A 25,518-nucleotide genomic window follows, 5' to 3' on the forward strand; every position below is an offset into this window, starting at 1 on the left:
TTTAGGGCTAGGAGTTACTGATCTTTGAGTTCGTCTTCTGGCATGCATGTTATGTTAGATGAATAAAATTCTGTCATTTAATTCTATGTTGTCTGTTCTAGAATTTCACCCGGTCTGCTACTAGACGTAGAATATTGTAAAGAATAGGAGATAGTTGCAAAGAATGGCTAAAGCAGCAATATAAGAAACAGACCTAATTATTAATCTCTTATCAAAGTTATTAAATCATTGGAGGGTTTAGGGTTCTGGCACTTACAATTTTCAAAGTTTACTATGTCTGTAGAGCTCACCAGTTTGAGCATGTATATATATATTATTTTTTGAAAATAAACCTTCATCAACTTCATTTAGAAAAGAGTGTAGAAATTTCCAACCCTGTTACACTCTGTCCTCATTCACCAAGAAAGAACATTCTACTCTTTCAACAAAAACTACAATTCAGGACAGACCCCCCATCCTAAATAATATTGAAGAAAGATATACCAAAGAAACCTCAAGTCACCTCCCCTGTTTATCAGCAACACAGGTAGGCATCTCCCCATCCTGTTAGTTCAAAACCACTCTCACCTAATAACCAACCAGCCGCCTGATTCGCATTCTTCGGAACACAAGAAAAATTTCCCCCAACACCCAAATGCAACAAATCATTGGTGCAATAGGTCCTACCAAATTGCCATCACTGAGCAACATATCAATGGTTTTTGCATTAAACCCCTTAAAGAATTTCCACAGCTAGTCTTGCCGCAATTGCCTCTGCATGATCCTTCTCTAAGATATGAGGACAAAACATCACCGTCCAGCAGAAACATTCGCCTCTGTCATCACGAACAAACAACTCCCACACCAGCACCCCTCCTGTCCGGGAAGACAAATCCTGCAAAATTAGCTTTGAACACACCAGCCGACGGAGGAGATTATTGTTATTTGTTTTTCTTTTCTTTTCAATGAATCGATTACGTTAAATATTATTATTTCAACAAACAACAATTAATTAATAAAAAAAAGATTTATAATTGAATAATAATTACTATTTCAATAAACAAACTATTATTAAAATAATCCAAGACGAATTTTGCTTTCTGTAATTCAATTTTACCAATTTAATTGAACCTTATTGACATTTAAACTGTTATCCTCAATCATATAATACGTATAATATGTTTACTATAGAATTGAAAATTTTGGTTTTATATATAAAAGACAAGATGATGTGATGCATAACTCTTGGACGCCTCCTGAAAATGAGGGCCTTTCTTACATCAATGCAGACATAAGAGCAATAAATAAAGACAGATTCTTGATAGCTGAGCGGTTGGTGACCGTAGATTACGAGACCCTCTTGCTATTTGGTTAGTACTTAGCAGCTGCCACAGAATCAAAACAAAGCGCACATGAATCTCATCTTTTTGCTTGCTATCATCACAAGACTCCAAACATGTATGGGCCGGATTCGCCGACTTTTAATTCGTACTAGGATGTCAATCAAGTGTTTCGAGCATGTTTAAGAACACACTCAATTGATGTTATGTCCAATCTCTAGCTTGATTTGAAAATTAATATAGTTTCTAGTTTATTTTAAAGTTTTTATACTAATGCTAACACTAACAAAAAATAGTATCGGATTCACTTAAAATACAAAGTAATGAGATAAAATGTTAAAAATTAAGAGAGTATAAATGAGTAGAAAATTGGGAGTGAGATTCCTCATTTTTAGTGTACAAGTGATAAATTGAATTTTAAAATGTGAAACTCTAAGTAAGAAATTCAAGTCGTCAATTTAGCTTAAATTGGATTTTCATGCTGGGAGAGCTCTAAATTTATATACAATCTTCAACCGGTTAGATAAGATCGAATTCTCTACGAATTTAATGGAGGTTTTTCACGAATTTTGTGGAGGTTTATCTCTTGGTAAGGTTGAATTGCCGAATAAAGCTAAATTTTCCACTGATTTGATATAGGATTATCTCCTGGTAGTTGGAGTCTGTTGCATATGAAGATATCTTTTAAAGAAAAGGATGTCCTATCAGAATTTTAGCAAATTGATTGAGGAGGTACTTTCCTCCAGTTGGAATCCCAAAACTTTAGGGTTTAAAAATTACTTTCAGCTGAAGGAGTTACATGTCCCAGTTGGGACAACTGGTCTGTATCTAATTCAATAGGGTTTTCTAAAAAATCCTACGTGGATGCCACCTAACCATTCGTGGACGCCATGTGATATAGGCTTTTACTTTCACTAGGGGATTTCAAATCCCTATCCTATAGGGTTTCTTGGACTAAGGTCTTCTCAAATTCAGGTTGCTTTGGATTTTTTGGGTCAATTTACTTCTTAAAGGCACTTTCTACCTAATTTCCTATGGGGCTCTATTTGAACTGAACTTTCTAAAAATACTTTGAATTTTTACTTGAACTAGGCCTTTGAGGGACTTCTTTTAAGCTCTCGCGATCACTTTATTCTTTTTCGACTGCTTAGTTCCTCTTTAAATTAATTAATTTTTATAAGTATCCAATACAAATTAAATTATTACATAAAAAATAACAATCTTGTAACTTATGAGAATGAATTAACAATCTTGTAAGTAATAAGAATAAAATTGTATTTGCTAAAATGAGTTGTCAAATCAAACTAAGGTAATGGAAAATGTATTATTGAGTCTTGTAACTTGAATACTGCAAAGACTGGCTAGATCTTCACCATATTTTCCTGCTTTTTGTCTCAACTTTGGCCACCATCCTCATTAAACCCAGATTCAATGTATGGCCGTGGCGGCAGCCTCCCTTTGTGGGCCATAATGTCATATAGGATTCAGCTTCAACTTGTAAACTTCACTCTACAACCCTTCTTTTTTTTTAATAAATGGTCTAATTCATTTTATAGCCAATTATTACTTTTATGAATAAAGCATTGAATCAAAGTTTGAAGTAAAATTAACTTTTAACATAGAACACTTGCCCAATATCATACTTCAAAGGGTAAAATACACTGACTCTCTAAATTATTTTTGATATAATATTTATTCTCCTAAATTGATAAATATAACATTTATTCTCTTAGTTAGATAAAAATGTCCCTCATGTCTTGACAATTATATATTTTTAATATATTTTATTAGTTTGCACATCTAATTATTTTTTTAATAAATAAAGAATTTAAATTAAAAGTGGAGTATAAATTAATAGACATAATAGACACACAATAAAAATAATATAACTAACAACTCATATATATTTTTTAAAAGAAATTGACAAATATAAATTCTTAATCAAAAGTTCAATATTATTTTTAAAAATTATATATATATATATAATTATTTTTTATCATACTTTACAAAAAATATGTTCAGAAAATCAATATGTAATTACTTATTTTTATCTAAAAGAATAAATAATTAATAACTTAATTTTATAACCAAATTAATAAAAACTTATTATGAATTCTTCTTGGAGTAGTTATTGTACTCATTCATTTCTTAACTTTGAGTTTTGTAAAATATAATTGAATTCAAATTATTTAATTCACTGATTATATTTTACTTTATTATAATTAAAAGATATTTTTTTAATTAAAAAATTTAATTAAATTTAAAATACAAAATAATTAAATATATATTATTTGAACTAAATATATATGATATAAGGGCAATATTATTCAAAAATTTAATTTTAGGGAGTACGTGTACATTTGTTAGTCTGAGAGAGTAAATATTATATCAAGAATAGTTCAAAGGGACAAAGTATATTTTACCCTACTATAAATACCAAGATTTCAAAATCTTATACGATCAGTTCCAATAAAATTTTATAACGAGGTATTTGGTTCAAAGTTCATAAAAAATATAAATAGTTTTTTTTTTTTTTTGGCATTTTCATAAATGAATTTAGCATATATATAATTATCATAATTTTTTTTATATAACGATATATTCAGTCATTTATTTTAAAGAAAAGAGAAGCTCTTTTCCATGAGGGATTACATCCTCTTTCAATTAATTATTCAACCGCTGATAAATAAATTGGAATGTAAGATGAAATTTTGTTAACGAGTAAGATTCGTACGATTCGGAACTTTTTAGTCCCATTTATTAGAGATTTTTTTAACTATTTTGCTTTTATCTCGAACAACATTAGTTTCATTTTCAAAATGGGACGAGACGATTTTTTGTGATAAAAGGTTAAATGTGCTCTATGCATTGAAGAATGTGATTGGAACCATTCACCAAGCAATACAATATTGTCTAATTGTATTATAGGAATAGTTAATTAATAATTAAGGTGTATAAAATAAATCAATTTATATATAAGTGGTAGGTCCCTCGGAACGTGCCCACCCATCATTACTTTACTTAAATATTGCTACAACCTATTCAACTAAATTGATGACGCTTCTCTTCATCATATGCTTAATTAATTAAAGTTCAAGAACGTATTAATTGCCCCAAATCTTATTTAAATTTATGTTTGAGAGACTTAGAATAGAGTTTTTAATTCAGAAAAAAAAGACAAATGCATGAACTTAGGCGGGAGTTGATACATCAAACATCCTAATATGCATGTAATGTTGGACCAATTTAATTAGCGATCAAATATTAATAATTAATGTGTATTTTTACAAAAATCAATTACCCTTTGAAAAGTAATTATATTAATAAAAATTATGGAGTGTCGGGTGTCATTTTTAATCCTATATATTTCTTTTTTAATAAAAGAAGTTAATGAGTTTCAAGTCTTTAAATTTTGATGATTGCTAAAAACATGTCGCTATCTCATATTTACAAAGGTTGAGAATTCATTATAAGAATATTTCACTCGCTATGATTTATATAAAAAAACTCCAAGAAATCCTTACACAAAATCATAATCAATGTGAGATTGGAATTTCATCGCAACGAGGGAATCAAACTATATAAGAAAGTTCGAGATCAAATCTTCCGTAACTAACATGAGTTTGGCGTGTTATTCAGGCACGTCTTCATGCAATTTAGCCCTGCTTAGATGGTTTTATTTGAACGCTCATACACACGTACTATTTTCTGGATATTGATGAAATTCTACTTTAGTATCACTTGTCATATTCATAATTCTTTAAGAATACTTAATTATTAATTTAATTCTATTAATGTGTCAATCGGTATTGATTAAATCACTGTATTGCTCAATTTATTAAAATATTAAGACATTAACCTTTTTTTTTTTAAAAAAAAAAAGAAACTTGTATAGGTGGCCTTCCCTAACGAAGGAGGTGAGAGCCAGGCTGGGAACCATTTCTTTAGCATCATTCCTGATTCCTAATCAAACACTTTCAGGATCCAATTATTTTTTAATTGAGGAAAAAACGTAAAAAGTTGCATCTGAAGAATCTTGTGGCCAATAGTAAGAGTGTGAGTGGAAATAAATATATATATACATACAGAAAAAGAGAAGTTTAATCGCATTTGACCTCTCCCAACAGCGATTTCAGGCTCAGGCATTTCGAAGACGACGAGAAAGATATATATATATATATACATTTAAGATACAAATAAAGACAAGTATTTATGAAATCTTTTTCTCCAGCTAGCGGCCATGTCTCCCTCTCTCTCTCTCTCTGATTGCCATCACTACTCTCCTCTCTCTTCACCCTAAATATTAAGGGCTTATACTTCACCCTTTGCTGCCCACTCTACCAATACACCAAAAACCCTTCGCTCCTTTCACAGATTAGTAGATATATATTGCTCTCTAAGGAAGATCAGAGAGCTTGCTGACAAGAATTCTAGTACTCAGGAAAAAAGGTAATTACATGAATTATTATTAATCTTGTTTGTTTTCTTACATGAGGGCGAAATCTTGATTTGTTTAAGGCCCGTCTGGTAGATTATGAATGGTCAGATTGTTTAATTAATGGTCCTGATCTTTACGAATATATCCAGGGTCTCTTTCATCTGTCAGCTGGGAATGGAGAACAGGTACGGTTTATACAGCCAAGGAAGCAGTGGGTGGACATCCTTAAGGAACGAAGAGTTCCACGAGGAAGATGTTTGGGGAGTGTTCAAGGGGAGAAATAAGGATTCCGATTCCGGGGCCATCATCATGACCTCTTCTTCCAAACAACCCTCTTTCGTTTCCAAACGCCTCCCAACAGCAACCAGAATGATCCCGAAATCCAGCAGCAACAAGAATGATCCTGCAGCCGCCTCCCAAGAACCTAAAGTATTTCAGCACTCCGCTCCTGTAAACATCCCCGATTGGTCCAAAATATACGGGACCATCTCCAGAAACAATACCTCCGGTTCGTGGCTGGATTCCGATTCCGGCGGCGATGGGAATGGGAATGGGCGGAGTAGTTGGGAAAGCGAGGACGACGACGACGACGACAACGACAGGGATGTGATTCCGCCGCACGAATGGATAGCGAGGAAACAGGGCAGAAGCCAAATATCGTCGTTTTCAGTGTGTGAAGGGGCTGGAAGGACACTCAAAGGGAGAGATTTGAGCAGGGTAAGAAATGCTGTCCTGAGGAAAACGGGATTTCTTGAATCAAAACCCGATTATTAACTTTTAGCAGTAGAAGTCGTGAAACATGTGTGTTAAAGCGATTGTAGTTGTGATTGTTGCTGTAAAGTGGTCTCTTCTGTACCCAGTCATTATTTCTTCCTTTCTTCAGGGAATTTCGTGCTGTTCTATTATCACTACATTCTTGTAAATTGATTGATGCCTCCTTTACATTTGAAAGGGATTTTTTCGTGTGGAAGTGGTGAAGGGCTCTTGTTAGGGCATATGTGTAATTTGATAATGGTGGTTTTTCTATTACAATCTACTGTTCTATTTTGTACATCTTAAGTTTAAATTTTAAAATGTAATATTAATTTATAGTAAAAAATTCCAAGTCAGATTAATTCTTTCTTTCTTTCTTTTTTTATGAACACTTTGTGTTTGTATTTATATCGTGAAAAATAAAATTACGATAAACACACATGAAATTATTGTCATTTTATGTATATATTGTATAGAAGTAATAATTGGCGTGGGATCTATTTTGAATTGGGAGGTGAACATGTAAGAACAGTTGTAGATGTGCAGTAGTGTCACATTGATTGTTTTAGTACTAAGATTTAGAAAGCCCCTGTGACAGACGCTTTCTAATTAATAATAGATGTGAGATGTCTTTTATTTGTTTGTTTGTTTTTTATTTCTAATAGATGTAAGATGTATGAATTAACATCTCACTTTTTCAGATTTTAAGGGGAAACAAACACTTTAGTTATACAAACCACCTATCAATCTACACTTTTTTATAATTGAAGTGGATGGTTTTCGTCTCTTGCATTTTTTTTTTTGTGTCATTTTTATTTTTATTTTAAAATTTACTTGTATGTTTGTTTTTTACTTATTGATTCGGGTTCGGTAATCAAGTGATTATGAGGGTAGTTCAGATGGGGTGTTTGAAAATTTAAGGAAAATAAAAAAATCGTTAAGCTCATTTGGTGGTCTCCGACAATAATTTTTTTGGTGTTTAAATTAGTTTTTGAGTGTGAAATATTTGTGGCCCAAATTCCTAAGCTGCTTCGCCCAATTGCTTCAGCCCATTTGCCCTAGCCCAGCCCATCCACCCCACCCGCCTACCCGATTTAACGCTATAACTATCTGCCTTTTCTTTTCTCTGTTAAACTCTAACCCTTTTTTTCGATTCTCTCTCTTGTCATAGATGTATCATTGAACATATTCAATAAAAAACGCGCTTTGAAAAAATTATGATTTTTAATTTAAATGGACGCATTATTTTACCCAAAGAATACATAATTTCACAAGACTAGACATAATATTTCAACCAAAAGACACACTTATCCATTTGGGTGATTGGGCGTTATCAACTATCATTCATGTGTCATGAATTTGTCATGTAGCGCAAGTTGTAATCAATTATTTATAATTTTTTAAGTTGATCAACATAAATTTATTATTATTTTATTAATTTATCATTCACTATTTTTCCAACAAAAGATAAAAGAACAAAAAAGGTTAATAGGAATTAGAAGTGAGTAGTACATTTGTAAAAAGTAGGAACTTGTGAAAGTTTGTGTAATAGAAATCGATATAAGAGTTAGATATTTTAAAAAACAACAAACCAAAAGAATTTTGGTAATGTTTTGAAACTTTTTCAAAAGAAAACAAATGCTACAACACTAAATGCTTTTTCTAAATGGAATGAAAGAAATGCAAATGGAGGACCTTTGTTATAGAAGTTGGAAAAATGTCATTTAATAGACATGTCCGATATCAAAGTTTGCTTGTCGTTCGACTTTTGAGCTTGGGATACGAGAAATGAGGTTGGAACCTTGATTTTGATAAATGCTTGAGTATATATACGGAAAAGCATTCGTACGGACGGCATCTGTCCTCTTAGGCGATGCCAACGCGTGTCCCCCATCCAATATTTTCTGCTGACTTATGTACTTGATAGACTTTGATTGGCCTGGCTCATTCCTAGTCCGTATTGTCATTAGAGTATTTTGAGTCTCTTTTTAACGCATTGGGCTTTATTTATGTTATCCACATCAAGTTCCAATTGAAAATTATAGACATTTGTAAAAGTTTATAACTTTTTATTTGGATAGATACATCATTGCACCCAAATAATATATCATTTTACCATAATTGACACACCATTTCGATGAAAAGTAACATATTATTTCATCAGAATAAACACATCATTCAACCGAACGACACACCACTTCAATGACCGACACTTATTCGGTTGATGATGATTGGGTGTCGTTAGCCATCACGCACGTATTATACTTATTATGTATTGCATATTGAATAAATCGCTTGTTCATGAATTTAATTTGATAAAAAGAAATTTATTTTATAATTCATCATTCACCATTTTTCATAGTACAATCAGCCTCGTGTATAATTTTTTCAAATTATAAAATTAATAATATATTGTTATTTGCACTCTTTGACAGTTTTTCATATCTAAAAGAAAAATTAAAGAATATAATATAAGTAAAAGAGAGAGAGAGAGAAATATGTAACTTGAGATTATAAAAATATAAAAGAAAATCAAGTAAATTGATATAATATACATGAAACCACGTGATCGAGCCAATGACATTTTCGTCTAATAATTAAAAACTAAATTTAAAATTAAAAATTCGAGTCCCATCAAATATGTCTGCATTTATAAACATCCCTATAGTTATATTATTACTGTTTCATTTTTTCTTAAAAAAAAAAAAAAGAAAAAAAGAAGAAGATGGGAGAAAGAAACCACATGATTGGTGTTTGCTAGCTAAGTGGAATCAATGAAGACGACAAAATGAGAATAGGAAAATGGAAAAGTATGTTAAAACTACTTTATAGCATCGTAGTGGAGGAGATAACTTTTGTAGGGAAAGGATGGAAAATTCTACCTCGCATTCTTCAGTTATATGATATCTGTAATGCATTTATCGTCTTATAAGTGTATAATTTAAAAAAAAATAATCAATCACATATTAAGTATAATAAATTTTACTCTGTTGATTTGATTCGAATAAGAATTTTTTAAAAGAAAATAAAAAGAGCACAAATCTCATTTTGCAGTTCCAAGTGATTGGTTTAATGCCATCATCTTCACGGAACTCACCTTTATATTATATTATCGGTGTGTGCTTCCTTGTATTTGAAATAGGACAAAGCCCTAATTGTCAACAATTTGACGGAAAAATTGAACTCATTTTGTCGGAAATCTTCATCATCCATGGGTCAAGATATATTTTCAAAATAATATATCGTTTATAAGAATTACTAACAAATAAATAATCAATACAAGCATCATAAATTAAAACATTTAAATATACAATCATCTTAATTAATTACTGTTGGCATTTAATAAGTATGAGCCTCAATAAGTCTGTACGTACTTTAAAATCGTTAAACTAAAAAGGGATTGATATAATAATTTAAGAGCAATATATATATTAAAATGGATACATTTAAAAGTTACACAATATTGATTAAAATCCGTGCAAGCCACCACCTGTAGCTTTGCTGAAAATAGGTTATTCTACCACAAAAATTAGGTATTTTTGGTTGCATCCACATATCACAAGATAAGACGCCGAGCATCAGACATCCACCCCTCCTATGTATCCCAACTTTACAGCCACATTTTCCCGTTTCTTTCCTCCTACGACCGATGATACAAACCGGTTTTCACGGTCCTAACTGATCTGGACCGCGGCGAGGCTCGGCTCAACCAGGCTCGAGATCAGCTCAGTCTTCTTCCCTTGCAAGCTCTCCAGTTCCTTGAGAGCCAATTCTTTAAATTTCTCTATTTTTTCTTCCATGAATCCGGCTTTGTTCTTCCCCTGAATTCCCTGTACCATGCCGGCATAAAGCCCGAATCTTCTCAAACTCTCTATTTCCTCCTCGGCTCCGCCGCCCAATATGGCTCCACAAGCAGCTCCGCAAGCGTGCAGCTCACCTTCCTTTTTCTTACACACGTATTCGATGACATCGTACTCGCTCCCCAATTGGTCCAGCCCCAGTTCTTGGTACTGCCCGTCCACCATCCCCTGTGAGCCAGTCGCCCTCGTGATTTCTACAATCACTCTGAGTATTTTGTCCGGGTTGCTTCGGGCCGGGTCCAGGGACCGAGCCAACAACTCGAGCCCAAACGGAATGATCCCATCTCCCGTCAGGAGCTCGATGTTGGGGTTGTATTTGTGTTGGATTCCGGGCCTGGGCCTGGGCCTGTCCGTCAACGGAAGGTGCTCGTGGGTGTACGCTGCCGCATGCATGAGATGTATAGCAGCGGCGGCCGCCATGGCTTGGTCCCGGTCACCGCCGACGAGCTCACACGCAGCCACGCAGAGAGAAGCGGCGGTGGTCCTTGGTGCGGCGAACGTGAGGTGGTGCATTGGCTCGAAAACGGACTCAGGCGACCTGATGGGGATGGACTTGTTGAGATAGGCGTCGATTTGGGCGTCAATGGAAGCCCAATAAGATTGGGTTGGGGCCGTAGATAGGACGACAGACATGCAAGGGGGGGATGGACGGCGGGGATTTGATGTGAAGAAACTGGTTTTGTGAGTGAAATGGGAGAGGTGAGAGGCCATTTTTGAATTTCTCATGCAGTGAAGGAAGGGGAATTTGAAGTAGGAGGAGGAAAGGGTAGAATAGTAGTTTAAATAGGGGAAATTGGGTGTAGGTGGTCCATGACTATTTGGAAAATAGGATTTGATGGGTAGGGACACTAATACTATAACATTGATATTTGAGTGCCCAATTTATAAAGAAATTGGCTCGCGTGCCTCATGCGTCCTCTTTCCCACTATTTTACTTCACTTCTAAACTCTTCTCTTAGGCTGCATGCATTCGTTCCTGATTTTGCTCGAAATCAACAATTTGAATGAGCGATCTCTCAACAGTTAACTAACTCCACCAAAATCAAGCGTTGGGTTTTTTAGAATAAGACAAGTAAAGTGAGCTTGTCGGGCACGTCCCCAACAACAACCTTTCGACGCTCAAGTTAGGTTGACCGAGGTAAATGTGTACGATTAAAGACGTAGATCGAAAAGGATTAGCATTCATTATCTCGTAATATGGCGTCTTGGAGTATTTATAAGGCTTAGCCGGATACTATTGAAGGGGCCACGTGGCCTTATCCTGCTAGCTTACGTCCACGATCAGACGGCTGGCGTTGCCTGGATCTTCAAGTGGGCAAACGGGTCCGGGTCAATTCTGCTCCGACCTGACTAATAGAAAAGACGCGGATCCCGGATGGAAAGACTAACATGCCCTTGATTAAAGGTATTATAGGCATTTTTCATGTATACCTATCAATTCCCATGAAATTATTTGGATTTCAACCTTCAACTATCATTTTAAATGGATTTCAGATTCAGTTTAAATCAAAGTTAAAAAATTTGAATACAATGTAAGAGTGCAACTCGATTGATGGATTTGAATTTTATGCATTTTAATCACTATCATAAATTCTTTGAATGAATTTAGATAACTTTAAATTCAAAGAATTATAATTCATTCACCTTTGTGTTTGGATTATGTTTTGTCGAACTCCGATGAATTTTAGATTCTTTCTATTTTAAGTCATTTGGAATTTCTTCTTCAAATTTTTCCTCAAATTCAAATATAACATAATTAAGTTTTTTAATATTTTATTTTAAATTCTATTACGTGTCTTAATTTAACATATATATTTTTTATTTTATTTAAAGAAAAATTTTATATATATAGTGTATGTATTATAATGAAATTAAAAGATGCAAAAAAAATTTGAAATAGAGTATTTGATCTGCTTAACTCAAAAAGTCAAACAAATTGGCGAGTACCAATGCCTATTTTTTAAACCAGACACGGTCGAAATTAATGTTATCAGGACTTTTATGGTCCCTATAATTACATATTATATTTCATGTAAAAAATAATATGTCATTGTGTTATGATAAGTATTTTTTTTTTTTAAAATGATCATTACCTAATTATATTAAAGACAATTATGCTCTCATTTCTTAAAATTAAAATTTGATATAATTATACGTAAATCTCATGTGGTTTAAGAAAATTATATCTAGTCACTGATATTTGCTTTCTTCTAATAAATAAATCCCTCTGTTAGTCGAAATTTACCAAAGTTCTTAATATTAACAAAAAATTGATATTTACTCTCGATTGACTTATTACTGTCTTATTGTAGGTTAAATAATTTTTTTTTACAAAACTACCCTTATAATAGTGAAGATATACCTCCTCAATGCCTCAACAAGTGAAGCCGTTTGAAGGTAAAAATAGAATTTTTTTTTTCAATTTTTTTGTTAATATCAGCAAATTCGGTGAAATTTGACTAATAGAGTGACTTATTTGTTAGATGGAAGCAAATCTCAAAAATGTTAGATGTGATTTTCCAAACCACAGAGAACTTACGTGTAATTACACCAAAACTCAGTGAAAGAGAATGCAAAACTTCTGTGTAACGTGACCTTTTTCCGTCTAATTTCACAAAATTCAGATTGTAACTCGACCAAATAATAATAATAATAATATATAAAAATAGATAGATTGAAATAGCAAAATAAAATTTATCCAATAATTTATTAGGATAAGTAGCAGTTAACCCATAGACCCGTTGTTGTGGCAGTAACCTAGACCAGCACGGCGATACTTAGTGTATTTCTTTGACAATCTTGCAATATCCATCATGGGATGATGCGTGGACGGCTGAATTGATTAATTAATATATTTATTTTGACTCAGTCTGCTGCTGACCAGATTTACTACATGTAACGTAGTTTTTGGGGAACTCAATATTTTAATGCTAAATTATTATCTGAAATTAGAATAGTTATAATTGATTTATTTATTAAAATATTAAAAAAAAAAAAAAAAGTACAAGAGGTCAGCAGGTGATATCAGTTTGAGGCTAGACATGGATTGCAAGTTTGGCCAATATATAATAACCTACTAAATCCAGATTTCTTGACTTTAATCCGTTTCTGTTTCCTATAATCGCTTAGATTAGTCAAATTAATCACCATTCCCTGAATTCAACATTTACTAATATTATTTCATCAGAAGTAGATACCTGTAGACATCTTCTCCCCCAACTTCTTTATTAAGAACAAGACTATAAAACATCCACTAAAACTCAATTATAATTTTTCTTAAACATGTCAATACGAGAACATTGAATAAGGCCTCGTCGATTTTTCATTATTAGGTTGGGCGAACTATTTATTCGAGTTTGATATAGGTGGGTTGAGTTATTCAGCTCAAACAATTTAAATAAATATAGTATAATTAATACAATTTTTTATTTTATTTTTAATCATGTTACCTAATTAACTCATATCACAAAGCAACGAGGACATTAAGTGAATTATATATATGTGTTATGGGTTGCTAATGACGAAGACAAATGTTCTACATTAATCGCCGACAAAGAGCTTGAGTGCTTTATACGTACGAAAACACAATTTTAAGACGAAAAGAATCATAAAGCTGATGTGAAGCAAAAAATCGACATCACCTGTAGCCACATCAATATCACTAATCTAGAAATAAATCAGATGGTTGAAGTTATTATGTTAGGGGGTAGGAGGAGCAGTAGCAGTAGCAGTAGCAGTAAAGGCACGCAAACTTGACTACTAAACAACCAAACCAATACCAACCACTCTCAAAGTCGCACAAGTTTTAATGCATGTGTTAATACTTTGACCCCCAAATATACATCAAAATCACGCCTTCCTCTACTCTTCTCTACTTTGGGCCTTCCCCTTAATTTGGATTCACAGATTTGATTCTTGTCAATTTAAAATTTATAGTTAAAATTCATCTAATTCGTTTATATCGTAAAATAAATGCTCAATTGATATGGATTTTAAGCCTATTTATAATGGGCTTAAAGTTCACCTAATAAACTAGTCATCTTAAATCACTTCGACATGCTATAAAAACGTTGGCAAAATGAATTTGAAATCTTCGCACAAATTTCTTATTATTTTTATATATTTTTGTGTTTGTAAATAGATAAATATAATATATACATATATATGTAATTAATTTTTATTATTTTGTAATTAGGATAAGTTTATATGTATATAAGAAATAGGAGTTTGGTGAGGCGTAGGGCACAGCACACCAACTGGAAGCAAGCCATCAAATGCAGGTGTTGAAGAACAACTACCTACTCACCACCTAATAATAAAGAAATAAGGGGGAGAGAGGAATATAGGGTACGGGTATTTGTCGTGTATGGCGGCACCACCATATGTAGCATGTCCCACGCCGAGGCCTGCTACTCGTACCTTTCCATTATTCTGATTTTATTTTATTTTTTATTATATAACTCTGAAATATTAATCGATTAATTCTTTGTTTCAATTTCATTTATTAAGTATGATATATATCGAATTTAATGTAGTTTCTTTTTTAATTTTGATATAGGCCCATTTTCTATATTGATTGAAAATTAAGTCTCTAAAAGATATTAATTTTACTAGCGTGACGCCTTTTTATAACAAAAAATCATAAAATTCATATATAATCGGAATATATCAGATCGAAATATTAAAAAGACTAAAATACCTCCTCCTAAAAACAAAATACCCAAAGAGACTTAAAGATCTCTGTGTGTTTTCATCCTAATCTATCCTAAACACTAGACCGTTGCTTCTATACCCAGATAAGTGATACATTTGACCCTATAAATACACTTAATTATTTCAAACATGAATACGTTATTTATTCAATTAACTCCAATATATACTATTTTTTTTGTCGACTTCACGATATTTTTGTTGGTACTATCCAACAAACTTGATGAATTATTATTAATTATTATTTTTAATCTTGTAAATTCACATGTTATGCCCAATTGTAGAATTCTTATGACAGAAGTGGCAATGAATTATGACGATATTCTCAAATTAAAAAAGAGAAAAAAAAAACAACTCATTATTGCAGAACGTAGATGTAATAATGTATGAGTATGAGGTGTAAAAATTTGATGATTGAGAAGAGAGGCACGTTCTTCACACGTGCACCATGTGTGATTAATTTCCAGATTTGAGACACACACTGCTGTATCATCTATCTATCTATCTATTTTTCTTTTTACACAGACAGCAAACCCATATCTCACATAATCCAATTATTGGAAATTACGACAATTAATTAATGATTAATTCCTAGTATTCGCTCACTAATACGTCTACTGAGCTCTAAGTGGATTCCATTCTAACAAACCCAAAGACTCCCATCACCACTTTCTCAAAGATATAATTGGAAACAAACAGTTTTTTTTCCTTCTTTTAGACAGGAATATACATAATTATTGTATTATATTTCACCTAATGTCGATAATAAAGTTATTTGTGATAATCGTTAAGTTTAGTAATTTCAATTTTTAAAAATTATAGTTAGAGATCATTTATAAATTTCGATAATAGTTATCTAACGAGACATAAAATCGATATCCATTTATCTGGAATGATTCTTACATATCTTTCAAGTCATGCACATAAATAAACACGACTCGAGTAAAAAGAATTATATAGGGTTTATTTATCATAGCAATTTTACAATCTTTAAGGATGTTATGGTCATTTAATAAATAATTGCGGATTTGATGTCACAATCTTTTTATAATATAAAATAAATTATGATTAATCTATGAAAAAGTAAATAAGTATTTTACTTTGCTCTGACACAAAAGTAATAAAAAGCAATTTTCTTTTGAAATTAGAGAAAATAATTTATACAAGAAGAGGAAGAGAAATATTTTATTTAAAAAAAAAAAAAAAGAAACAGGCGTAGTCAGACAGTTCACCGACAATTTAGCAGAGGCACGAGGAGGGAGGTTTTGTTAAGGCACAGTGCATTATGTTTAATTTTTTATACCTTGAAATTAAAAAAAAAAAAAGAAATAAAAAAAAAAGACATGGAACAGAGTGCAGTTGGGTGGGCGGTGGGTCTATTCTATTCTTCTCAAATTCCACACCCCTCCACTCCTACTTCATCTTCTTCTTCAATTCTTCTCTTCTACCATCTCAGATTCCACCGTATTACAAGTTCGCCGTCGCTGATTAAAGAGCCCATTTTTCCTGTTTATATATACGGATAGTAATACTTCATTAGTACTTCCGGGAGCCATTTGCAGAGCTCCTGAATGCTCGGCTAAACAGTTCCGTTTCGTCCGTCTCTGTTCTGATCTCTCCCATTGTTCTTTCTTGTGAGAATAAGACAGTGATATTGCGCTGTGTGTGTAGTGGATGTAATTGCTGCGATATTCAGTGTTTTGTTGTGATCTTTGTGTTCCTGATTTGGGTTATCAGCACTTTTCAGATTTGTGGTTGTGTCAAGTGAAAATTTTGAGCTTCTGGATCCGTTTCTGAGTTGATTTGCTCAGCTTCCTTGAAATTTGAGATGGGTTTTGCTTAAGTTGAGCAGTTGAGGGAATTAACTCGAAAAGGGCAAGATGTCTTGGAAGAGCAGAGGATTGGAGTCAACTTCGAAGAATGTTGTTTCGAGAAAACTCACTTTTCTTCTTTGTATTGGTTGCTTCTGCGCTGGGATGCTCTTCACCGACAGGTTTGTTCTTTGTGGATTTCATCTCAATTTTGAGCGAATTTTTGTTAGTGCATATTTGGGTTGTAGAGTTTTAGGTTTATGGGGTGTTTGCTGGTAATCGACATATATGAATGGCAATGATGGCCAAATTATAAAGAAATCATGACCATACTCGGTTATCAAGGCACTTTGAATGCTTTTTGATCCAATCATTAAGTATGAATACTCTTTAAAGTATTACATAGTGCTGCACTTGCTGCCAATGATGGACGGAGCTAAAAGTTAATATATATACAGGAATTTGGTTTGATTTATTTGATTAAATCTTTTCGTCCTCCTTAGGCTGTTAAGAAATCTTGGAAATTAACTCGGTCAAGTTATAGTGGTGAATCTTTTGATACAGCGATAGGAGAGATACAGTTACAGGGGGAATGACTCACTATCTGAGATTGCTACTAATTTAAGAGCACGTAGATGCTGTTAGGGTAATTACTCTTAAGTTACAGCTGTTCGCTTGAGATTGAAGATCTTGATTACAATTTGGGCGCTTGTTCAGCTGCATTTTGATTTTATTCTTGTTCGGACCAGAAGTTGCATTTGTAAATTAATACTTTAACATGAAGTCATCATTTTCATGCTAACGGTCTAATGGATTGGATTTGCTGGAGTCTTCATTGCAACTTAGAACAATTTAGAGTCTATCTATACTAGATATGGATTGAGTATATAAGGAAATTAATAGGAATACTTGCATTTACCTTATAATTTTCCTGCACCTCATTTTTGGAAGTACTAGTATTGTTTCATCATACTTTCAAAGCATTTCTGCTGACTAAACATGGCAAAATTTTCTAACGCAATTCAAGATTTGGTTTACGATATTGTAAAGCTTCTTATACATCCGTCTTTGACTGTTTTGATTTATTGCTGACAGGATGTGGGCAGTGCCAGAAGCTAAAGATATATCACGGTCCACAGGAATTGAAGATGAAAAACTTCAGTTAGTTTCAGATGGTTGTGGTCCAAAACTTGTGAGTAATTTGCTATCACTAATTGAACCTCACCCCCATTCTAAATTCCAAGTTTTCATTATTTGTTTAGAGAATAATGCATTTTCTTACATCAATTTTCAATTTGTCAGAAAGGTGTAAAAGGTGAAGCCAAGGAGATATTAGGTGAAGTGTCAAAGACACCTGATGCTATACAGTAAGCCCTTCAAGGCCAATGATGTTTATTTCATTAAATTCAGCAATAGCTTTAGTTGCATAACTCATAGCCCACCTTCAAAGTGCAGGACTCTGGATAAAACAATTTCAAATTTGGAAATGGAGCTAGCTGCAGCAAGGGCTGTACAGGATTCCTTACTTAGCGGTTCCCCAATATCTGAAGACCTGAAGTTACCTGAATTGACCAAAAAAAGAAAATACTTGATGGTAGTGGGGATAAACACTGCTTTTAGCAGTCGAAAGAGAAGAGACTCTGTACGTGCTACTTGGATGCCACAAGGTGCTTCATCTTTAATATATCGTTCCCATCTCACAAAGTTTCCGAGGATATCATATTGGGTTGGTGTAGTTATTCCTAATTCATTATTCACATTCTATTGGGCAATGCAGGTGATAAACGCAAAAAGCTCGAGGAAGAAAAGGGCATTATAATTCGATTTGTAATTGGTCATAGGTAAAATGAACAAATATTTATTGTGGCGTTAAACAATTATTTAGCAACTGATCTTTCTTGTGCGACCTTCTGTCAGTTGTGACCTCTGTGTGAAGTTATTATTGATCAATATCAGTTATATATCAGTATATTATTGCAAATTTATCCTTCAGATAATCATCACTTAGACTTGGTTTTTCCATTGTTCAAATCTTCTTTTTTTGCACTATTCCTCTGGGTTCTGCTTTATGTAATTTAATGCGCTGAATTTGTTAAGAAATAGTTATCTTATCGTGAAAGAGCTTCTGAACATGCATAAATTTCATTTTGCAACCTTATCTCTGGAAACTTTCCCAGAGCGTCCTAACTCATTCATACACATGCAATCTGACAACGAATGATTGCTAATTTTCACCTTTATACATTTGGTTTCTACTCTCCAGTGCAACATCAGGTGGCATTCTTGATAGAGCTATTGAAGCAGAAGATAGGAAACACGGAGATTTTTTGAGACTGGTAATTTCATTCTGCTAACAAGCTATTATTCTTTCCTGAAATTACAGTCAGAGTATACATCATCTGGACATCTGTCAGTTGATATATGTTGTTTCTGCATGTTCCTTCTATGCAATCTACTACTACAATAACTATGATTGAGGTATTGTGCAATTCATTATCCTTTCTTATTAATACATTTTTATACAGGAACATGTTGAAGGATACCTTGAGCTATCAGCAAAGACAAAGACGTATTTTACCACTGCTGTTCAACTTTGGGATGCGGATTTCTATGTCAAAGTTGATGATGATGTGCATGTAAACATAGGTATGAAGCAAATATTATAATCAAACAATGTGCTTGAATGACATACTTGTAAATCAGAAGGAAGAACCTGCTTTGTTGTGTAAGGGTAAACAAGTTTGGTCTTGTGAAAAATAATGAGGTTCGGATGAGGAGCAACATGGTGTTTGAAATGCTTCTAAAGTAGTTTATTGTAAGACATTCTCCTCAATGTTGTCATCTTATGATGTTTGGAGCAGCAACATTGGGAGCAACTCTGGCTAGGCATCGTTCAAAACCAAGGGTGTATATAGGATGCATGAAATCTGGTCCAGTCCTGGCTCAAAAGTAAGCAAGTTTCTTGCAATGATTCTTTCAGCTTTACTTCTATCCCCAAAGTTCTTGTTTCCTTCCCTTAAATGAACCCGGTTTGGCATTCTACTGACAGGGGAGTAAGATATCATGAACCTGAGTACTGGAAATTTGGCGAGCATGGAAACAAGTATTTTCGTCATGCTACCGGGCAATTATATGCTATTTCGAAAGACTTGGCTACATATATATCAATTAACCAGTGAGTGTTCGCCTTGGCTTGTTTTTCTCTCTGTATTTATCTAAAACCTAAATCACCATCCTGACATGCAATTTTCATTGTGGTAGGCACGTTCTTCACAAATATGCTAACGAGGATGTCTCACTTGGATCTTGGTTCATTGGATTGGATGTGGAGCATATAGACGACCGCAGACTATGTTGTGGAACACCTCCTGGTAACATCTTTTTGCTAAGCCAAACCTGCAAACCAATAACCTCATTCACTAGAAAATATATTTTTAAAACACTGATAAATACGAAACAAGAGGTACCTTTCAGGTTCTCTAGGTATTCCAAGTTTATGCAAAATTTATCGCTTTTTAGGTGATTGAAATTTCAAACCTCCATTCTTCTGCTTCTTAAGCCACTGAAATTTGGACCTAAGAGATTATAAGATGTGAAAAAACAGCATCAGAGTAGCTAGTGGAAGTTTATGTATAAGTTGTAAACAGGTGCTCGAACAATGTCAAGAAGTAACATATACTCTTCTTAGTTATGCCGATGAAATTGCAATTGCAGATTGTGAGTGGAAGGCCCAGGCTGGCAACATCTGTGTTGCTTCATTCGACTGGAGCTGCAGTGGAATTTGCAATTCTGCTGATAGGATTAAAGAGGTGCACCGCAGATGTGGAGAAGGAGAAACTGTTCTATGGAATTCTGCTTTCTGATTAAACTAACATTTCTTGTAATCACTGGCGCTATGGCTGACAAAGTTGAGAATTCTCCAACCGTGCAGCTTTCCTATACTGCTACGATCTTGTCCTACCTCAGGACAATGCTACGAGGGCTGCTAGGACTTTGCTTGTTTTACATCATTTGCTGGTGTAAATATACCTGTAATATATGGACGAGGAAGGTGGGAGAAAAGTGGCAGTAAAAATCTGCTCCGTTTTAGCTGAGGAGATAGATGATTGTAGCAACTATACATAGAAAATTAGGAATACCATCATGTGCTGCTGTGAAACTCAATAAGTTTGGAATTTTTGTGGGAAGTTTATGACACGGTTTCATATCCAATATATTAAGGATGAGGATACCACGTTGTATAAGGAGGTACAAAAATCCTTGCAGTCCTTATGGAATGGACATCTTTTAGCTTCTGCCTTTTACTTTGAAGTCACAGTAATTTTGAGTTGTTTCTGATGGTGTTGATTTGAAAAGCGTCATCTTTTTCCTTTTTCAATAAATTATAGATTTTAGAAAATGCAGGCCACGTCTACAAATGATTGATTGAAAAATAAAGAAAGATAGGGTGAGTTACATTAGGTTGAAGCAATCAATGTTTCCCACCCAACTCCAATTAATTCATAACTATACATATATACTATGTTCAATTTCTTTATTTTACTCTTTTGCCCTTCAATTAAGATTGGAAATCAACTAAAGAAAATAAAATCGGACTCCATCCATTTAATTATGACAACATATACCTCCTACCACTATGATATTAAAATTCAATTTGAATAATTAAGATACTGGACCCCACTTTTAATCTTTAAAATCTCATTTTTTCGATGTTGAACATGGGAATGAATTGTTGTAATAATGTCCATGAATACGCAGGTATTAGCTTACTTGTCAATGCCAGTTTTTGTACTTAGCCTGTAAGGGTGATCAACTGAACATTTACATGGATGGAAAATTCTAATCATTTAATTATAGAAATTTCTAAACATAATAGTAAGTTTTACTTGTAAAAAAAAGCAAAACATGTTTTATCTTTCATATAAGCGATGAACTATGTAACTTTAAGTGTGTGATATTTGCATTTTGGTACAGTGGTTATATGAGTGGACTTAAATTTTTGTTTATTTTGAGTTGTTCGATTAAAAGAAGGTGTTTGGCTAAGCTTATAAGCTTCTAATAGTATCGTGCCCGTTTTAGTTATTATGTCAAACACCCTAACATCTTATAAGTTTTAATATCTTATTTTATTCAAACACTTTAGGAGTTTATTTTTAAAATAAAATCCAACATCTTATAATCTCCTAAAATATCTTATAAGATGTTTTAAAAAAGTTTAGCCAAATCCCCTCTAAACAGGAGATAGGATAAATTTGATTATAATAATTAAAAAAACTCAAAATTAACTAAAACGCATTTACTTTGCACAATTAATAAAGTAAATCTGGGACTTATACTTTACAAACATTGAATCAAAGATAAAGGACAAAATTACCGACATTGCCCATTCAGCCCATGTATGTTTGTAAGCCCAATTTAGCCCACTATATTGCTAACCCAATTTCTTCCGACATAGACAACTCTTTTTTATATTCTTCTAAGGGATAAATGCAAATTACCCTTTGAAATATTAAAATAGCGCAAGAAACTTCTTTTATAAAAAAAAAATGGCATAAAACCTCCCAATCTTTTAATCAAAAAGCATATCATCCCTTTTGACTGGGCAGTGTAGTTCACTCGTTCATTTTACGATTGGTTCATCTATTTTGATTTAGTAATTAGGAGTAAAAATAATCATTTGCAAATCAAAATAGCTAAATCTTTCGTAAAAATGGGCGAGTGAATTATGTTGCCCAGCGGAGGAGGTATATCTTTACGTGTTAATGCATCTGAAGAGGTATATTTTTACCGTTATAAGGATAGTTTAGTACGAAAAAAATTATTTGACCTATTATAAGTTAGTAATCAGTAAATTAATGATAAATATCAATTCTCATTCAATTTTTTTGTTAGTATCGATAAATGAATTTTGACTGACGAAAAAATTTATTTATTAGATGAAAATAAATTTTTAGGAATGCTAAATATAAGTTTTTAAATCATAAAAAAATTATATATAATTATAATAAATTTTAGAAGAAAAAAGTGTAATTATGGATAATAGATATGATATAATTGAGCTTTTGTTTTTTTATGAGTTGGGGGGGGTTATGAGGGGATAAAATCAGAAAAGAGAGACACACGCGAATTATTGCTCCATTATACGCTACTCCCCCCTCTCTCACTCCTTCTCTTCTCTGGTAAGCTCTCTCTCTCTCTCTCTCTCTCTCTCTCTCTTTTCCTTTTACGTATACGGGTTTTCTTTTTATTCTGCTCCAATTGTGGAGCCTAAATTTCGTTTCCTTTCGTTTCTAGCAGCGAATCCTTGATTTCTATCGACGGCATCATGGCCAAGAGCTCCTTCAAGTTGGAACACCCTCTTGGTATTATCACCATAGGCCGATTGTTGATGGCCTACCCTTAATTTTCGTCTGATTGTGGTTTTATTGCGTTGAATTGATCGGTGCTTCCTTTGGTTTTGAGATTTTGCTATGATTGCGACTGTTAAATTGATGTTTGTCAGGACTTTTATGATCTAGATTGTTGGTGCTTTGTGTTTGTGTTTGTGTGTGAGGGAGAGAGAGAAAGAGAGGTAGAGGGAGTGAGCGGTTGCTTATTGTCTTATCTTGTTGTTGTTGGGTGTGACGTGGTATATGATAATCTGATCGTGTCTCAATTTGTGAGGATTGACTCCCTATTAGGTTTTTATTATGATGAACCGGAATAGAAGTGACCTATGGGCAATTTTCTTTTTGTTAGCTTGGAGTTGGTTTCTGTATTGTTTTATAGATGTTTTACTATCATGCGAAAGATGGGTGGGAGTGAAGCGGTGCAAAACCTTATCTGATTGTAATTTTTGGCTTTGGCTTTATTTCTGAGTCTTTACTAAATTTAATTCTCTGTAAAAGGTAAAGTTGTATTTCATATACATTCTTCATGGAAGGAATAGTTTTGCCACAATGACTATTTTAGTTATGTTAGCACATCTTGATTTGCTTCGCTGTATGTTTGTACAATATAATCTTTTGTTGGTTTTTTGGGGTTTGATCAGACTGTTTCATATTTCAGAGAGGCGACAGGCTGAAGCTGCTCGAATCAGGGAGAAATACCCTGACAGAATTCCGGTATCAAAAAAGTCAAATTTGGTTTATGAGTGCCTTTTTTGTTTTAATTAATTTGATATTTTGCCCCTCTCACCAACTGACGTGCAATATCTATTTCTGTGATGCAGGTTATTGTGGAGAAGGCCGAGAGGAGTGACATACCTGACATCGACAAGAAAAAGTCAGTAACCTTATTCATCTTCTAGCACTTAGTCCTTATAATATTTAGTTGGGGGTTGACATACATTGTTCTGTTTTATGTTTCTTTGAGAAAGTTTAATGCACTGTGCTTTTCTATAAGTCTGTACATTTTAGCAATATGTTCTAGTTTTCTTTGAGAAAGTTCCTCTGCTATGTGCTCTTTTATTAGTTTGTATTTCAGCAATATGTTTTTTATATATGCCTAAACATTGATTTACAAAATTTTGAAACTCAAGTATCCTAAGAATTCCCTGAAATCTGCTAGCAACAGGATGTAGTTTCAGTGGATGTTTACCCATCTGTAATATTTTCTGGTACCTTCATTTTCATTTATGTTGGAAGATAAAGCAATGTTCTTTTTCTTTCTTTTCTCTTTGGGTTGTTAAAAAATGCAGATGGCCAGCTCTTTGTTCCTAATTAGTTGTAGTCTCATACCAATGTTTGATATTGACAAAATTGCAGATATCTCGTTCCTGCTGACTTGACTGTTGGACAATTTGTTTACGTTGTACGAAAAAGAATTAAGCTTAGTGCTGAAAAAGCCATATTTATCTTTGTCAAGAACATTCTCCCTCCCACCGGTAAGGAGGATTTTTAGGAGTGCTGATCAGTACACGACTTTACCTTTGTGCCGAGCTTCTGCCCTTTCTTGTTTAATAATTGTCTATGTTCTGTTTAACTGCAGCTGCAATGATGTCTGCAATTTACGACGAAAATAAAGATGAGGATGGCTTCCTATACATGACTTACAGTGGAGAGAACACATTTGGGTCATTCTGAAATTGGAGTCTGGCTGAGTCATGTATATAGTCCTAGAAAACATGTAAATTCTCTTTGATTATCTATCTGGTCTTATCCTTATCAAGAGATTGCTGTTGCAAACAATGTCAACTTCGATGGTTTTATGTTAATCCTATGGTAACTTCTAATATATTTTCAAGTTTCAGTTTCGTGTGTTAATATAGTTCCCTTGCTGCTTCAATAAACCTCTGCTGGCAGTAATTATGTGTTGGGCTCTCCTTATCCTGTTACTGAATACGGATTTAAAGCTATTAGGCCGCTCTCATTTCCCTGATCTCTAGAATGATTGCAGTGGTTTCGGCTGTAGATTTGGACCAAATCCATCTACAAAAGGCCGATGACTCCATGAACCAGCCGATTGATCCCCTCTATTTCAGGATTTCGACCAAACAGATTCCCCACCAAGAAACTGTTTTCCGACAAAATTATTGAGCTTTCACCAAACAAATCTTTATGCTACTACTGGGTCAAGCATTTGCCTGTTGGATTGCCACTTTGTACATGACAACCGCATACCAATTGGACGAACCAATTATGTTTTGG

At 33.5% G+C, this 25,518-nt stretch overlaps 4 protein-coding genes and 1 long non-coding RNA gene across 7 annotated transcripts; 3 read left to right on the forward strand and 2 right to left on the reverse strand.

Annotated features, from left to right (window-relative positions):
* The first annotated feature begins 5,505 nt into the window (after positions 1-5,505).
* LOC105174872 (protein S40-6) lies at positions 5,506-6,727 on the forward strand. Its single transcript, XM_011097103.3, has 2 exons — positions 5,506-5,768; positions 5,907-6,727. The coding sequence occupies exon 2, from the start codon at positions 5,932-5,934 to the stop codon at positions 6,529-6,531; it is 600 nt and encodes a 199-aa protein (XP_011095405.1). The 5' UTR covers positions 5,506-5,768; positions 5,907-5,931; the 3' UTR covers positions 6,532-6,727.
* A 3,183-nt stretch (positions 6,728-9,910) lies between these two features.
* Positions 9,911-11,183, reverse strand: LOC105174873 (heterodimeric geranylgeranyl pyrophosphate synthase small subunit 2, chloroplastic). The gene has a single exon (XM_011097104.3). It carries the CDS (start codon positions 11,094-11,096, stop codon positions 10,185-10,187), a length of 912 nt encoding a protein of 303 aa, XP_011095406.2. The 5' UTR covers positions 11,097-11,183; the 3' UTR covers positions 9,911-10,184.
* A 5,226-nt stretch (positions 11,184-16,409) lies between these two features.
* Positions 16,410-21,246, forward strand: LOC105174874 (putative beta-1,3-galactosyltransferase 2). Of its 2 annotated transcripts, none has more exons than XM_088876456.1 (11): positions 16,410-17,073; positions 17,987-18,083; positions 18,194-18,258; positions 18,347-18,558; positions 18,669-18,732; positions 19,155-19,227; positions 19,417-19,537; positions 19,753-19,840; positions 19,941-20,066; positions 20,153-20,262; positions 20,580-21,246. In XM_088876456.1, exons 1-11 carry the CDS (start codon positions 16,961-16,963, stop codon positions 20,756-20,758), a joined length of 1,248 nt encoding a protein of 415 aa, XP_088732582.1. In that variant the 5' UTR covers positions 16,410-16,960; the 3' UTR covers positions 20,759-21,246. The 2 variants fall into 2 exon arrangements, with proteins under 2 accessions (XP_088732582.1, XP_011095407.1); XM_011097105.3 differs by having other exon boundaries at positions 16,419-17,073; positions 20,606-21,246.
* On the reverse strand, positions 20,151-20,708 carry LOC148784873 (uncharacterized). Its single transcript, XR_016063154.1, has 3 exons — positions 20,571-20,708; positions 20,359-20,466; positions 20,151-20,287 (listed from the first exon to the last, which is right to left on the reverse strand). It is a non-coding gene; the product is annotated as an uncharacterized LOC148784873 (long non-coding RNA).
* Positions 21,247-22,946: 1,700 nt separating the features above from the next.
* On the forward strand, positions 22,947-25,105 carry LOC105174875 (autophagy-related protein 8C-like). Of its 2 annotated transcripts, none has more exons than XM_088876147.1 (6): positions 22,947-23,070; positions 23,186-23,253; positions 23,939-23,994; positions 24,102-24,154; positions 24,637-24,755; positions 24,860-25,105. In XM_088876147.1, the coding sequence occupies exons 2-6, from the start codon at positions 23,217-23,219 to the stop codon at positions 24,952-24,954; spliced, it is 360 nt and encodes a 119-aa protein (XP_088732273.1). In that variant the 5' UTR covers positions 22,947-23,070; positions 23,186-23,216; the 3' UTR covers positions 24,955-25,105. The 2 variants fall into 2 exon arrangements, with proteins under 2 accessions (XP_088732273.1, XP_088732272.1); XM_088876146.1 differs by having other exon boundaries at positions 22,966-23,070; positions 23,189-23,253.
* The last annotated feature ends 413 nt before the right edge of the window (positions 25,106-25,518 follow it).

Source organism: Sesamum indicum, linkage group LG12 (assembly GCF_026168435.1).
Source record: "Sesamum indicum cultivar Baizhima isolate 11 linkage group LG12, ASM2616843v1, whole genome shotgun sequence".
Classification (NCBI taxonomy): Eukaryota; Viridiplantae; Streptophyta; class Magnoliopsida; order Lamiales; family Pedaliaceae; genus Sesamum; species Sesamum indicum.

Excerpts from the sequence above, each read along its gene's own strand:
- LOC105174872 (XM_011097103.3), top strand. The coding sequence starts at position 5,932 with ATGGAGAACAGGTACGGTTTATACAGCCAAGGAAGCAGTGGGTGGACA.
- LOC105174873 (XM_011097104.3), bottom strand. The coding sequence starts at position 11,096 with ATGAGAAATTCAAAAATGGCCTCTCACCTCTCCCATTTCACTCACAAA.
- LOC105174874 (XM_088876456.1), top strand. The coding sequence starts at position 16,961 with ATGTCTTGGAAGAGCAGAGGATTGGAGTCAACTTCGAAGAATGTTGTT. Across the intron at positions 17,074-17,986 it reads GGGATGCTCTTCACCGACAG|GATGTGGGCAGTGCCAGAAG; the intron begins GTTTGTTCTTTG and ends TATTGCTGACAG. Across the intron at positions 20,067-20,152 it reads ACATATATATCAATTAACCA|GCACGTTCTTCACAAATATG; the intron begins GTGAGTGTTCGC and ends TCATTGTGGTAG.
- LOC105174875 (XM_088876147.1), top strand. The coding sequence starts at position 23,217 with ATGGCCAAGAGCTCCTTCAAGTTGGAACACCCTCTTG. Across the intron at positions 23,254-23,938 it reads CAAGTTGGAACACCCTCTTG|AGAGGCGACAGGCTGAAGCT; the intron begins GTATTATCACCA and ends TTCATATTTCAG. Across the intron at positions 24,155-24,636 it reads CCTGACATCGACAAGAAAAA|ATATCTCGTTCCTGCTGACT; the intron begins GTCAGTAACCTT and ends ACAAAATTGCAG.